Raw genomic sequence first — 14,570 nt, 5'->3', positions numbered from 1 at the left:
AGCTCTAAAGAAATATGTTTATTGAAAACTTACATTGAGACAATTAGTAGCTTTAACACAGAGCAAGATAGCTTCAGTAACATAAGACAAGTTATTTTAATACATAATGTCTCAAATCTTCTAAATACTACATCTCCTCTGACTTGAAGGGAGACAGTCAAGATTATACCTTGCATAGGGGCCTGGATACTGCTAGCCCAGAAAGTTGTTAACAACTAAATATCAATCTTACAAATAATTCAATGAGCCCTAGCACATGGATTGTAATATCTTCAAATACCTAGCAAGCACTGCTTTTCACGAGTGCATGAAGTAGGAGGATTAAGCTAACAAGTGCTTTAGCTTATGTGCTTTAGTGTAAGATATTTGTAGGAATGGTCACAGAGTAAGAGGAAAGCCCTACAGGAGCCATGGATAAAGAGCAGTAATTTGATTAATTAAATTCCTTAAAGCAAAATGACTATTATGTTACTGTATTGTAGCACTCAACTATAAGCTGTTTTGGTTTTGGTCCAGTGGCCAGAACCTACGTTATAATGTGAGCATCAAACAACAATAAGGACTCTTCTTAAGAAAGTCACAAACTGGAGTGACAAGCTGTGTCAAAATGGTTGACAGTGGAGGAGAGACTGATGAGTTTCTCAAATATTCGGCAGTTAAAGCACCCTATTTTTCTAGTGTAGGCAGAGTGTTTGTTTCACGATACTGTTTACTTTCAAAGACATGAAATGTGGCTGATATATCCTTTTTATTTAAGCTCAGTTTGAGGAAAGTACCAAAAAAATTCCTTTAGTTTTGCTTGATCAGACCGAGTAAATAAATGTATAATTCAGCTCACCTGTCTAGAATATAGTGTTGATATGACAATCATGAAGCACAAAATGAAATATTTTAAACATATCACATGCTACACCAGTCATGAGATAAGTGAGGAAAAAGAGTGCTCTAGAAACTGCCTAGCCAGCAGCCTGAAAGGGTTAAAACACAAAAGCACACAAATCTTCTATAGATAACTGTTTCTGGCTTCAAACTTATGCTCTACGTTAAAATGGTCAAGTGTTGTTGCTTTAATATAAATGTTTTGGTCCCAGAAATACTATACAAAACCAGGTGATCAAAATAAAACTGATGTCAATTAATTCTAAGAGCTCTTAGCAAAAACATTATTTTTGAATTGGCATACCAAAAGCAAAGCTGACTATCAAGATACACAAGACTAATCATGCAAATAACTCCAAGTGAGATGTATTAAACACTAAGCTCATGACTGACATTCTCAATTTATACTGCTGATTTTTTTAAAAACCATGTTACGGTAGGTATAGTTCAAGGATACCCCATTCTAAGATGAAAGCAGCCTCACCAAAAGTTATGTATAGTTATTACTTTTTTTTTTTTTGGTATTATCAATTCCTCTCGCTCCCTTTCACAAAGAAAAACAAAAGCAATAGAACAAAGGTTTGCACGAGTACTCATTGAGCTGTTGTTTTTTTTTTATTAAGCTGTGTTTTTAAAAACTGCTTAAATTACCAAACACCATTTTGAATTTTCATCAAAAGGAAAACTTTCCCAAACAGCCACTTGAGGCCTGATCATAATATTAGAACCATTCCAAATAGTCTTATTTCCAGTTTAGAATTTCAGAATGTCAGCCTTGAACAGATTTAAGCAAATCTGGTTTGTTTCCTTATCAACAAGAGAGTTAGGATATTTTAGAAACACAAGTTACTATGTGAAGTCACAGTTGTGAATTCAAATATAAAAATTAGAAACTCAGTAGTGAGGAAAACCTGCACACATCATCATGCAATGAAGGACTTACCCCTTCTTTCAGTCAAGGCCTAGGCTGCCTGCTGAGTTAAAAAATAACAGTTTTGATCAAGTTATTAAAACCAGATTATACCTAAATCTTATTAGTTATCATTCTATCACATCATTGAAAAAAAAATGACCCTATAAACAACTTGAAAGTGAGATAAAAAAACAAACAGGTTGGGTGTGGGCAGCCTACACCTATAATCCCAGCTCAGGAGGTTGAGGCAGGAGCAAGTTCTAAGCTAGCCTCAGCAACTTAGCAAGACCCTGTCTCAAAATTAAAAAAAAACAATATTTCAAAAGAAACAATATTTCTCTTTTGGAGAAAAACTGGCATCCTAGTGAGATACTAAATTATTTCAACATAACCATGAAAAGTAAATTTGCTAGCAGAGCCCATCAGAGATAAATCACTGAGCTTTGATGATTCTGTCTTACTTGCATAGACCTCTCCCAACCAAGAATTAGTGCTTCTCAGAACCCAAATGGCTTTCTAAAAAATAACTATGAAGAAATGGAAATTGAGAGAAATGTAGTAGTATGATAGGATAATAATGTATTCATAGGAAGAAACAGACTTGCAGTTTCCCATCCTTACTCCAGTTTAAATTAAATGGTTTAAAAGCCGATTTCCAATCTATTAAAAATACTTATCCTAGGTGGGAATACAATTTAGAAAATTCAGGAAAGTTTTTTGAAAGCCAAAGTTTCTGGTTGTGCCTTTTTCTTGATGGTTTGATAGTTTGATCACTATCAACCTGTAGGTGGTTAACTATAGGCTGGAGGAAAAAAAATCATTGCACTTGGACTTTGACTTCTAAAATGGTATTCCAGAATTTTTTAAAAAGGTAAAGACATTTCTGAAAATACAGGATCCACACTGCAAACCACCAAATAGGAGTCCTTTATGTTAACCGAGTGCTGAAAGAATCAGCCCGAATGCTAGCTCATATAAAGCTCAGGAGTGTCAGAGAATCAGAATAATGCACAAAATTAAAGGAAAGTTGCAGTGATTAATGCACCCAAATTTGGCATTCTAGGCTCAGGCAAAGTTCTAATACAAGTCTAGGACAACTGGATAACATATTATATCAGGGCCAAAAATAATAAGGCTTCTCTTTAGCAACATTTCTCCAAATTGTTACTTTCTTTCCATTTTGAAAAGTTTCTTTTAGAAAGAAATGAAGATTCTACATAACATGCATTAGAACAAAACTTAAAACTGAAGGCATTGAGTATCGATTGTCATAAGCATTAAACTCATTAACATATCCTCAAATAATCCTGCAACTCCTGAAAAAAAAGTTTAAATTCTTTTGATTTCTCAGTCTACACTTATAATACTTTTCTTCTTCATCTTCTTGTTAAAAAAAAAAAAAAAACTTCTTAAACAAATTCACATATGTAACTTCCTCTGGATTCAATTTTTTGCCAACTACCATATCTCAGGGTGAAGGCTTGAAGTCTATAAATAGCTGCTAAAGAAGTAAAAACAAAACAAAAACAAAAAACCATGAGCCAATCACCTAGAAATGAACAAAACAGCACTTCTAGATAAACACATACAAAAAATATCAATGCAAACATTCTGAAATCATCTTGCTAAAATATTGTGCTTTTTCCTTTAAATTTCAGTCTCACTATTGCACATGCCTCCTGCAGACCAGGGCTTAATGCATAAATTCTGATCTTGTTGAAACCAACCATTCTATAAAAAACGAAAAGGAATATCAAAGGAAATGTGCAAACAAAATTGGTACTTAAAGCATTTTCAAAACATAAATCCCTTAAGACAAAGGAGTTACAACTTGTTGGCAGAAAAACAGCCAAATAATTAGACCTGCTTTTTCCACTTGTCTTTAATAAGATCTTATTTAGCTTGTACACACACACACAAACTAAAGACAGATAAAGATCACAAACTAACAAAAATTACCATGTATTGAATTCGGTTTCCCATTCTTCAGTTTTTAACTATACTTCCTTTACATTGAGTTAAAATCATTCCAGGTAGAAAATAAGTTATCGACATACTTTTTCAAGTAACAGTCTGGGTATCTTCAACTTCATGTTTAAACATGGAGAACAGTTTATAAACTGCATGTGTTAAGAGAATTTAGCATTCAATCTGGGAGCTTGGCACTCGCCGCATGTTCAGGGCATGCCTATGTATTTCTTGCATCTGTCTGATGCGGTCCTTCTGCCACATTAGATTTTGAGGCATAGGATATCTCTGTGTGCCATGCAAGTACCGGTATGGGATCCTGACGTGACAAGCAGTGGCTCTACAACGAGGCTGTGGCATGGGAGGAAGGAGCATCCACCTTTTTCTCTCTGCACAGTATCGGTAGGCTTCTTTCCGGTACTGTTTGTCAATATCATCACTGTTTTTCCAGCCTCCAATAATGAAAACATCGTCTTTGTAATAACAAATGGCTGCTCCTTCAATGCTTAGGACTTCTGGAGGCAAGCTTTCAAGGATCTCATCAGACACTTGGCTGGCAATTTTTCTTATTGCCTCTTCATTTTCTAAAGAATAACTCTTGGGACAGCATGATGCTGTCTGATAAAAGTTTGAATTGACCACAGACATCTGGAAAAAGCAGTAATTGTCAATAAGTGGCAAAGATTCCACATCCTGCCACTGTCGAGTCTCTGTATCATAGCATGTAATTACAGCCTTCAACCCATCCTCAGTGTCTCGGTCCACAGGAGTGCGGGCAGCAATGTACACAAATCGGTCTTCGATGGCGAGCGCTTTGACATCTCGAAGAATCTTTGGTGCTGATTCCAAGTTGTGCCATTTATCAAGCTCAGGATTATAAACAGTCACATCTTTAAAGCCAGGACTAAAGTTGCCATGTCCACCGATGCTATACAACTTCCCCTTAACTTCTGTTAGCCCAAAAGAATGCTTCCTTGTCATCAGACTACAAACATGCTCCCATGTATTCAAATTTGGGTTGTACCTTTCCACAGTTTTAGCAAACCCTGGTTCCATTGATCCAGCAACATACACATAGGATTCTGTTACTGCCACAGCATGTCCATCAAGGTGATTATGAATATGGGGCAGGTTCACCCATCTGTCCTCATCAACAAAATATCCCACACATTCACTTAAATAATCACCTCCTTCTGACACACCTCCAATAACCATGATCACATCCATATTTTGTCCATAGCGAGGTAACAATGAGACATGAGAAGTGGGATGCTGGAATGTGCCAGATTGTATGTTCTCAGCTCTCAGAGCATGCCTCTCCACTGCATCTGCCACCAGCTTGACACAAACTTCATTATTGGCCACCAGCCTCTCTGGTTTGACATGTCGAGTAAGATAGGTAGGTTTCATCTGGGACAACCTGAGCAATTTAAAAAGTTCTTCAAAGTATCTCTCTCTCTCTTCAGCATTTCTCTGAACCCACTTCAAAACTGTTTCAAAGAGAACCTCTTCAGAATCAACCGTAATTTCCAAGTCTGAAAGCCAATCTCGAATGAGATGGAAAGGTAAGGTATAAAATTCTTCATCCTGAATGACTTTGTAGAAATTTCTCCGTATCATATCAGCAGCTTTTAGAGCAAGTTGACTCAGGGTATACATGTGCGCTAAACTATGAATGGCCACACAATTTGAGAGATGAAGTTTTTTCTTGAGAAATTCTCCACAAAATTCTTTTAAGCGAATTAATAAGAATCTAGAATTAAGAAAAAAGTAAAAGATTAGTTTTCAAATGTGCATGTCTTCTGTGGTTGCATTTTGAAAGCACATAAATGAAACAAATAATATTAATCTCACATGATGCACATCTAAAAAGAAAAAATTCCCTAAATCAGAAAGCACAGGCTAGAAAAGAGTATACTTAGAAGTATAAGTAAAATTCACCTTTATGTAAAAATACATTTTTATATTAGTTTATATATAATTATATATCATACATCAAAAATATACTCAGGTATAAAATACGTTTTTAATTTTGTAAGATTTTTCTGGAACATAATTAAACAAAGTACAATAAATAGTCTTGTACTTTATTTTCATTTTAATTTATCATCAGCAAAGGCAAATTCCAAACCAAACTTGTCTCTGCCATTCTTTCCTAATTCCTTGCTAGTCACTGGTCTCTTCCTTTTTTTTTCTTTATCTTTTGTGGTACTGGAGATTGAGCCTAAGTGGATTCTACCAATGAGCAACATCTTCAGCTCCTTTTAAAATTTATTTTGAGACAGGGTCTCCCTAAGTGGCTCCCCTAGCCTTTAACTTTCTTTCTTCTCTGGAGGAGGGAGGGGGGGTGGGAGGATGGGGGCAGGGATTACTGAGGATTGAACTAAGAGGCACTCGGCCACTCACCCACATCCCCAGCCCTATTTTGTATTTTATGTAGATACAGGGTTTCACTGAGTTGCTTAGCGCCTTGCTTTTGCTGAGGCTGGCTAAACTGAAGATCCTCCTGCCTCATTCTCTCAAGCCACTGGGACTGCAGGCGTGTGCCACTATACCTGGCTTTGAACTTTCAATTCTTCTGCCTCAGACTCCCAAGTAGCTGGGATTACAGGCATGCACCACTATGCCTAGCCATTGGTCTTCTCTTTTGCTCTTTGCAGTATTGGGGATCCATTGGGGAAGGGTGTGGGAGCTACATGCTCAGCTCTTTTTATTTATTTTCTTTGGGGGGTGGGTACCAGGAATTGAACTCAGGGGCACTTGACCACTGAACCACATCCTCAGCCCTATTTTGTATTTTTTAGAGAGGTCTCACTGAGTTGCTTAGCACCTCACTTTTGCTGAGGCTGGCTGTGAACTCACAATTGATCCTCCTGTCCCAGCCTCCCAAGCTGCTTTGTTGGGATTACACGCATGTGCCACCGCACCCAGCCTCCCAAGTAACTGAATTACAGGCATGTGCCACCATACCCAGTCATCTTACATAAGGCAAGGTCTTGGTGAAAGGCTTTATCAAGTATGACTATATAATCTAAAGTAAGAGCAAGACAGGAACTGTGACTTCCTGGAGACTCTGGTCAGATATCAAAAGGAAGAGTAGTCTAGGCTTTATGTCAGAGGTCTTATTCTCCTCTTCACCAGAGGATTCTTTTTAGATTATCAGAGAGGATGAGGTGACTAGGGGGCTTTGTTCTGAACTAGATTCTCAATAAAGCAGGGACAAGAAGGCAAGTTCTACCATCTGAAATCAGGAAACAAAATACAAGCACAAGAACAAAAAACACATGTATAGGACAGTGTAGATTAAAAAACAGAAGAAAGTAGTTTGGCTTGTAGCTGATAGGATGTTGCCTGCCCACTTAAAGTCAATTCATTTAAAACACAGAAGAGGGCTGGAGATATAGCTCATTTTTCCTGGTAAAGTGCTTCCCTCCCCCGCACAAGGCCCTGGGTTCAATCCCCAGGACCACAAAAAAAAAAAAAAAAAAAAAAAAAAAAAAAAAAAAAAAAAAAAAACCCACTACAGAAGACACACACACAAAGTTTTAGCCAAAATCATAAATCTGGCAGCATTCAGCCCAAGGGTGGCCAATTTGAGACAACTGCTTTAAGAAGAGTAAATTCTAGAGCTGAGAAGAACCTCAAAAAATATCAAGATGACTTCACCAAACTAGGCCCATCTTAATTCAATAAATGTTTGTTATTAAGGTTACTGTGCTTAATAACTACCCTAAGTATGATGATAAAAATATGAGAAAGGCTGCCTTCACCCTCTTATGAAAACATACATATTAGATATAAAACAAAGACAAGGGGGAGTGGGAAGGGCTCTAATGGCTCACACAGACTGGGTGCCAGGGTCACTTGATTCCTAGGCTGCCTTTAAGCTCCTCTATGTTTGTCAGGTGCTACAGGTAACTCTGAGGTATGTTCCCTTAGACATATGTTTGGAAGCACTGCTCTCTGAAAACAACACTTCACACACTTGGCATCTGTCATGTGACAGGCATTATGCTGGGGGCATGTGCTATTATTTCTGATCCTTACAAGTTTCCCGCTAGGTAAGCAAGACCACCAACAGAATATGTTTGGATGGAGGCTAAGAGTTGATGGGAAAATAAAATGAGATGTTTGCAAAGCATTTAGAATAGTGTCAGACACAAGGCAGATGCTCATCCTCCCTCCCTGATAGTTTTAAAAGTAAATTGCTTGGAGTCCTCTCTCCTTACCCTTACTTTCCCACCAAAAGGGGCAAGTCTGAAAAACACAAGGTCACAGGACAAAAACAAACAAAGCTTCATTGAGCACAATGACCCTTCTCTTCACATTTTCATTTAAGGAACTCCCTCTCAGGGATATGCCCATTTTGCCCTGCCTTCTAATTAATCCAGCCTCATACTTCATCATTCCCCCAACTCCTGTAACATCAATATTTCCTCTCCCCACCAGTTTCTAAAATTTTGAGACACAGTCTTGCTAAGCTGCTGAGGTTGGCCTCAAATGTGTGACGTTCCTGCCTCAGCCCCAGAGTAGCTAAGATTATAGTATGCACCACCATGCCTGGCCAGCCCTATCCTCTTTATAGCAAGTCTTTGCAGGCTCTTGTCAATGCCATCACAACCTCCAATGATCACTTAGAGGCTACTCCTTCCTTGACATTCTTCCTTTCTACACCTCTATAAGATTAGTCTCCTCTGCTAGCTTCTTTATCATTTTAGAGAATTCCAGGGTTGTTTTGCTTGCCCCTTTCCCCCTTCCCTTTTTCTACCCACACTGTTCTAAGTAATTTCAGTCATTGCATGACTTTAATTACCATTTATATGCTATTTTCCCCTCAATCTTTATGTCTAGCTTCCAATACTTTCTTCTTAAATATAAAGATTCATGTTTAACAAGATGTTCCTGCTTGTACGGCTTTTCTTGCATTGTTTTTCCTCATGATTTCTTGATTTTTTTCCCCCCCATAACCTGACTTAGCAACTCAATGCTTTTCTTCTTCTTCTTTTGGTACAGGGGATTGAATCCAGGGGTGTTTAACCACTGAGCAACATTAGCAGCCCTTTCATTTTTTATTTCAAGACAGGGTCTCACTAAGTTGCTGAGGGCATTGCTAACTTGCTGGGGCTGGCCTTGAAATCACAATCCTCTTGGTTAAGCCTCCAGGTTTCTGGGATTATAGGCATGTACCATGATGCCTAAAACTCAAGGATGCTCTTGTAACCCAACCGTCTACCTAGATATCTCTTTGAATAAATTCAAACTGACCCTCCTCCCAAACCTGCTCTTCTGCAACCTTCCACATCTTAACAATAACTTGACCTTCACAATACAGATGTTGGTGAGGGGAGGGGCACTAGAGGTGGGGCTCAGTGGAAGAGCATTTGTCTAGCATGCAGGAGGCCCTGGGTTTGATCTCCAACACTGAGGGGGAAGAGGAGAATATAACAACAGATGTCAGTCCTTCCCATCACCTTTCCTTTCCCTTCTCAATCCAAGCTTTCACCACCATTCCAACAACTTACACTAGTCTCTGCTAGTTTTTCAAATTACACCATTCTTCTTGTCATCTCATTCAAAGTAAAAGCTCCTATGCTTCCAGAGGCCCTAGAGGATCAGAATTACCATCTCAAGGCTTCAGCTCCCTCTATCCAGCCACACAGCCCATAATGGCAGCTCCATTTTGGGGCTTTGCACTTATGTCTCATACCCAAAACACTCTCTACCTTACCTCCTTTATTTCCTTGCAAAAGGTATTCTCTATCACCCAATTTAAAAGTCAGTTCCTCTCCATCAGGGCTTTGTATGTATGTACCCTCCACCATGCTATTTTTTCAGAGCAATAATCATCATTCAACAGATTATATTTTACCTACTGTCTCCAAATGTAAGTTCAAAGAGGAAAGGGGCTTTCATTTGTTTTGCTCAAGGCTGGATTCCAAGTACCTTAGAGTCTAGAGTCTGCCCTGACCCATAATAGGTGCTCACTAGGTATCTGTTAAAATAGAGGATGTAAAAAGGTACTGCCTCCTCACAGTCTCTGGAACATATACTCCCGCTCCCTACAAAGCGTTTTCCATAGTAATAGACTTATCTTTTAAAATACTTAAATCACATCATTTCCTTACCCAGCTTCCCATTACACTCAGTAAAATCTAAACTCCTTATTCCAACGCATGTCACACACCCTTTCTTCCCTTCACCCACTAGATCCCACCTCAAAGGATTTTCCTTTTTAAAGTCCCTCCCTCCGTAAGACAAACGGGATCATGCCTGAGGATGTTCATCCTCCATCTTTGCACCAGTATTTTTTTTGACATCTAGAGGTCGGTTTAAATATCACCTCTCAGAAAGGTCTTTCCTCAACAACGAGTCTCACTACTTTTAAATGTCATCACAGCATTCATCACATACTGACTGCTGTTCATCGCCTTTGTCCCTCCACCTGCAGTCTACGCTCCCTGGGGGCAGGGCGCCTTCGGCAGAATCCCGGCTGCATCCTCGGTGCCCAACTCACTGGCTGCCCCGCAGCAGTGCAGTGACTGTGGTCCGCGGCGCGGCCCCGCCGCCCTCGCCTACCTGTCGGCCAACTCCAGCACCTCGTGCACACTGCCGGTGCTGACGCGAATGCGGCCGGTGTACATGTATTCGATAACTGCTTCCACCGTGTCGGGTTCGGGCCCCGGCTCGGAGCTCCACTTGCGCATCTCCACCCGGCCCGAGCGCGACTCGGAAAACTGGCCCGAGAGCAGGGGTGTGAAGTACTCGGTGGCGGCAGCCAGCACGGAGCGGTGGGCCCGGAACTCGCGGCCTCCGGCGCCGCCGAAGCACAGAGTGATATCGCAGAAAAGGCCTTGGCGCCGCTGCTCGTTCTGCCGCCAGGACAGCTCCGAGCAGTGGGAGCTGCACTCGAAGTCCTCAGCCTCCGGGCCAGGATCGCCCCCGCTTGCTTCCATGGCAGAGATCCCGGGCCCGGGCCCGAAGTCCACCGTGCCACTGCCTCGGACCTCGGCAGCCAGTCCCGCTGAGCCGGCGGCGGCCGTCTCCATGCTCTCCATCTCCAGCACCTGAAGGGATGCAGCTGCAGCCGCCGCTGCTGCCGCCGCCGCCACTGCTGCCGCCATCTTGACGCCGCCGCGCCGGTATCCGCAGCCTCAGAACGGTGCGGCCATTCTAGTGCGACACAGAAGGATTCTGGGATTAAATAGAGCGCGCAGGGCGGAGCCACGCCTGCGCCCGCCGCCGCGCCACGCATGCGCCGCAGCACCGCGCCGGTCAGCCTCAGGCTCCCACCGACCTCGGGAGTAAATGGCTTTTTCCCCTTTAAGTCGCGCTCGCGCTTCACGTTTTGTAAAGTTAAAACCACCTTGCCAGGCGTGGTAGCGCACCCCTGTAACCCCAGTGACTCGGGAGGCTAAGGGAGGAGGATCTCAGGGCGCCCTGTCTCGGAAGACTTGAGATGTAGCCCAGTGGTAAAGCACCCCCAGGTTAAGTCCGCAATACACCTAAGCTACCTAGGTCCATCACCCAGTTAAACGGTCGTTACATGGGCTTTGTACTTAAAATGGCTTGGGAGTTTGATCCCCAACACCGCCAAAAATTAGTAAAATGGATTTGGAGAAAAATAATTTAAGCGGGAAAAGAAAGAAAAAGTGACCCTCAGCTAAATTGATAAGGGTGAACGGAATTATTGTTTTCTAAAAACGGGATGTTACCTAGTTTGAAAGGTCACGGTGAGGACTAAATGGGGTAATGTTTCAGTTCAGTTTCGCAATGGTTAAAAAGATGAATAAAAGCCATTTTGGATTTTGAAGCAAAGGAGTGGTTCCATTTGATGTGTTTTGAAAAATCACTGTTGCCCCAGGCACGGTGGCCCAGTGGCACATGGCTGAGGCAGGAGGATTGAGAGTTCAAAGCCATCTCAGCAATGGCGAGGCATTAAGCAGCTCAATAAGACCCTGACTTGAAGTAAAATACAAAATAGGGCTGGGGATGTGGCTCAGTGGTTGAGTGCCCCCCAATCCCCAGTACCCACCCACACCACACCACACACACACACACAAAATCACTGGTGTCTTTGTGGAGGATTATAGTAGAATCAAAAGGGAAATAAGGACACAGAGACAGGGTCTGAGTTGCTTGGGCTATCCTCAAACACCATCTGCCCAGCAAAGCAGGTTTTATTCCTATTTTTCTTTTCAAGGGGTGGACTAAATCCAGGGTGGTTGTGTACACCTGCAATCCCAGGGGCTCAAGAGACTGAGGCAGGAGGACTCAAAAGTTCAAAGCCAGTCTCAGCAATTTAGGAAGACCCTGTCTCAAAATAAAATAAAAATGGGCTGGGGAATGTGGCTAAGTGGTTGAGGGCCCTTGTATTCAATCCCTGATTGCCACACCACCCACCGCCCCCCCCCAAAAAAAAGTGAAAAAATTTAAAACCAAATAGTACTGAATTAGTACAGTTTGAAGGAATACAGATAAAAGAATATGGATGACATGAGACAGCAGCATGCTTTCATTGTTACTATAGTTTATTTAAACCAAACTATAATAATAAAGAGACAGATGGCAGCTACCCAGAATCTCTGGATTATAGATGCAAAGTAACTGGGACGAGTCCTTGGACCCACACTTCAGTAACAGACAGACAAGTCAGCTGCATAAATACAGAGAACATAAGACATAAGACACAAGACATTCACAGCTTTTTGCTTTTTCCATTTTAAACATATGTAGGTTACAACTTTACATTTTAAATTACTACTCCACGAATTTTTGACAATGGCAAAGGATGCAATGGTCCCACATACACCCCTCTCCCCATGTAAGCAGACCTTGATCTTCAATACAGAACATTTCTGTGGGGTGCTAAATAAATCCTTAATCCATAGAAAAAGATTCTTAAAAATCAAATTAATACAATGTTCTTCATGTTATGAGGAGGAGGAAAGGGAAGAAGAAAAACAAGACATCAGGAGATACTTTAAATGTATAATATCTTGAAGTCTCATCCCCTTCCTCCAAGCAGGGGAAAATGTTTAACTGATAGAAAAAAGAAAGTGACATCATAACATCCTACAAGGAGGAAGTATACTATTCTGATGCTTCCATATAATAAATACAGCAGGTAGCAGAGCAAAATGACACAAGTATTGGCTTGGGTTTTTTTTTTATTTCTATGCTTATAAAAAAAAATATTAAGCTTCTTTGTGTGGACTGAAAAGGCATTAACCATGGCTGTTGGTCTTTGGTGCCTGCATATCAGTGGCAGCTTACAATTCAGACCCATCCTATAGCAGGCTCCACTGCCAGCTGTCTGCATGCTATTTCCCAAGGAGTTCTTGTCTTCACTTTACAGTGCTAGGACTCCTGGCTTGGTTACATGCTCATGTGTTCTGGAAGAACGTATGAAATATCGTCCCACGGATGGCGATACAGCCCCTGCTTCAGTCTCTTCTGATCAAGATAGTGTCCTGAAATAGAGAAAATACATCTTTATGTTCACAGAGTCTGGAAGCCTGGTGAGGGGCAGGGGATGAGGGAGGGGAAAAAATCTTCCTGACACAAAAAAAGGGCAGGCATAAAGAAATGGGGAAGTAAATTTGGATTCCACAGGTAAAACCAGCCACTTGGCAAAAGGGGAACTGTTATTTAATGCCATTTTCCTAGACTAGCAATCAGAGTCCTTCCTAAGAATAAAGGAACAAGGGTAAAAATAAGGGGAATATTAAAGAAAGAAAGGATTAAGAATGACAATTAAGAAAAGTGTGACATCTCTGTTATAGATATTTACTACACAGGTAAGTGGTGCAGCTTAACTATGGGGGCTTAAAGGGAAAAAATTGCCTGAAACAACAGTAAACTCACCAATGAAACCCATACTTCTTCCCAGCACAAAGATGCCATTGAGGGCTCCAATGTCAATATATTCATCAGCTTCCTCCCTGCAACACACAATCAACTTGTAGTTTTTAAATGGCTCACATGACTGTCCTCCTCCAGGCACCCAGTAACTACTGCCTGGGGATAAGCAGCTCTTTGGTTTCAAAATGAAAAAGAAGTGCTCTGGGTGGTAGGGTTAGAGACAACATTTGTTTTCTTTTTATACCTCTTTATATTTATACTTTCTAAATTCTCTATCGTGAGCATACATTACTCATAATTGTGTATCAGGGGTTCACCTGATGCTGACTATATCCCTTGTGGCTTTGAAACTTACATTTTTTTTTTCTTTTTCCCAACCTGCTTCTCCCTGATCTCCTCCTCCTTTTCTCCTTCCTGATCTTATCTTCTCTGCTCTTCTTTTCCCTAATCTTCTCCTCCCTCATCTTCTCTTCTCTGATCCATTCTTCCTGATCTCTCCTCCCTAATCTCATTTTCTCTGAATCACCTCTTTTAAAAAACCCCTGTTCCTGCTGATGGGCAGAATCACAGCTTTTGGGACAGGAGTCCCCTGTGTTTCTCCTTTGCTAGCAAAGAAATAAACTGCCTTTTTCCTTTTTCTCAAAACCATGTCCTTGTTATTGGACTGGCATTGGGGACAAGGACCGAGCTGTCGGCAACGGTTGGGAAGAAGGAACAAAAATCAAAGCTGAAGAAGAAAATGACTGCAGTGCTCACCGAGTAAAGGACCCACAGTTCCTAAGCATGTCTACAAACGCAACTCCGATGAAACCATCTACATTCAGGATAAGATTTGGTTTCTGGGAAGGCAAAAAATTCAAAGCATTTAACATCATTTCTCATTTTTTTTTTAAATTTTGCACTGTTACTACTATTACTATGAGTTTTAAAATCACTTATAAACTGTGCT

At 41.0% G+C, this 14,570-nt stretch overlaps 2 protein-coding genes across 3 annotated transcripts in view; both read right to left on the bottom strand.

The window, feature by feature from the left end:
* Positions 1 to 3: 3 nt before the first annotated feature.
* On the bottom strand, positions 4 to 10,965 carry Klhl11 (kelch like family member 11). The gene is made up of 2 exons (XM_005321860.5): positions 10,337 to 10,965; positions 4 to 5,513 (listed from the first exon to the last, which is right to left on the bottom strand). The coding sequence occupies exons 1-2, from the start codon at positions 10,879 to 10,881 to the stop codon at positions 3,932 to 3,934; spliced, it is 2,127 nt and encodes a 708-aa protein (XP_005321917.1). The 5' UTR covers positions 10,882 to 10,965; the 3' UTR covers positions 4 to 3,931.
* A 1,302-nt stretch (positions 10,966 to 12,267) lies between these two features.
* Positions 12,268 to 14,570, bottom strand: part of Acly (ATP citrate lyase) — a 40,100-nt gene continuing 37,797 nt past the window's right edge. For both annotated transcript variants that reach the window (XM_013357033.4, XM_078042035.1), the window contains 3 exons: positions 14,378 to 14,460; positions 13,625 to 13,701; positions 12,268 to 13,230 (listed from right to left, as the gene is read on the bottom strand). In XM_013357033.4, coding sequence (XP_013212487.1) covers positions 13,136 to 13,230; positions 13,625 to 13,701; positions 14,378 to 14,460 — 255 coding nt within the window. In that variant the 3' untranslated portion in view covers positions 12,268 to 13,135. The remainder of the gene's footprint in view (positions 13,231 to 13,624; positions 13,702 to 14,377; positions 14,461 to 14,570) is intronic.

Source organism: Ictidomys tridecemlineatus, chromosome 3 (assembly GCF_052094955.1).
Source record: "Ictidomys tridecemlineatus isolate mIctTri1 chromosome 3, mIctTri1.hap1, whole genome shotgun sequence".
NCBI classification, from domain to species: domain Eukaryota; kingdom Metazoa; phylum Chordata; class Mammalia; order Rodentia; family Sciuridae; genus Ictidomys; species Ictidomys tridecemlineatus.
Note: the sequence above shows the minus strand (reverse complement) of the source record. Positions and strands in the feature narration are given on the sequence as shown.

What these genes read in the sequence shown, in the direction of transcription:
- Klhl11 (XM_005321860.5), bottom strand. Translation starts at nt 10,881, where the DNA reads ATGGCGGCAGCAGTGGCGGCGGCGGCAGCAGCGGCGGCTGCAGCTGCA. An exon ending in GTGCTGGAGTTGGCCGACAG is followed by an intron (nt 5,514 to 10,336) that starts GTAGGCGAGGGC and finishes TCTTAATTCTAG; the next exon opens with ATTCTTATTAATTCGCTTAA.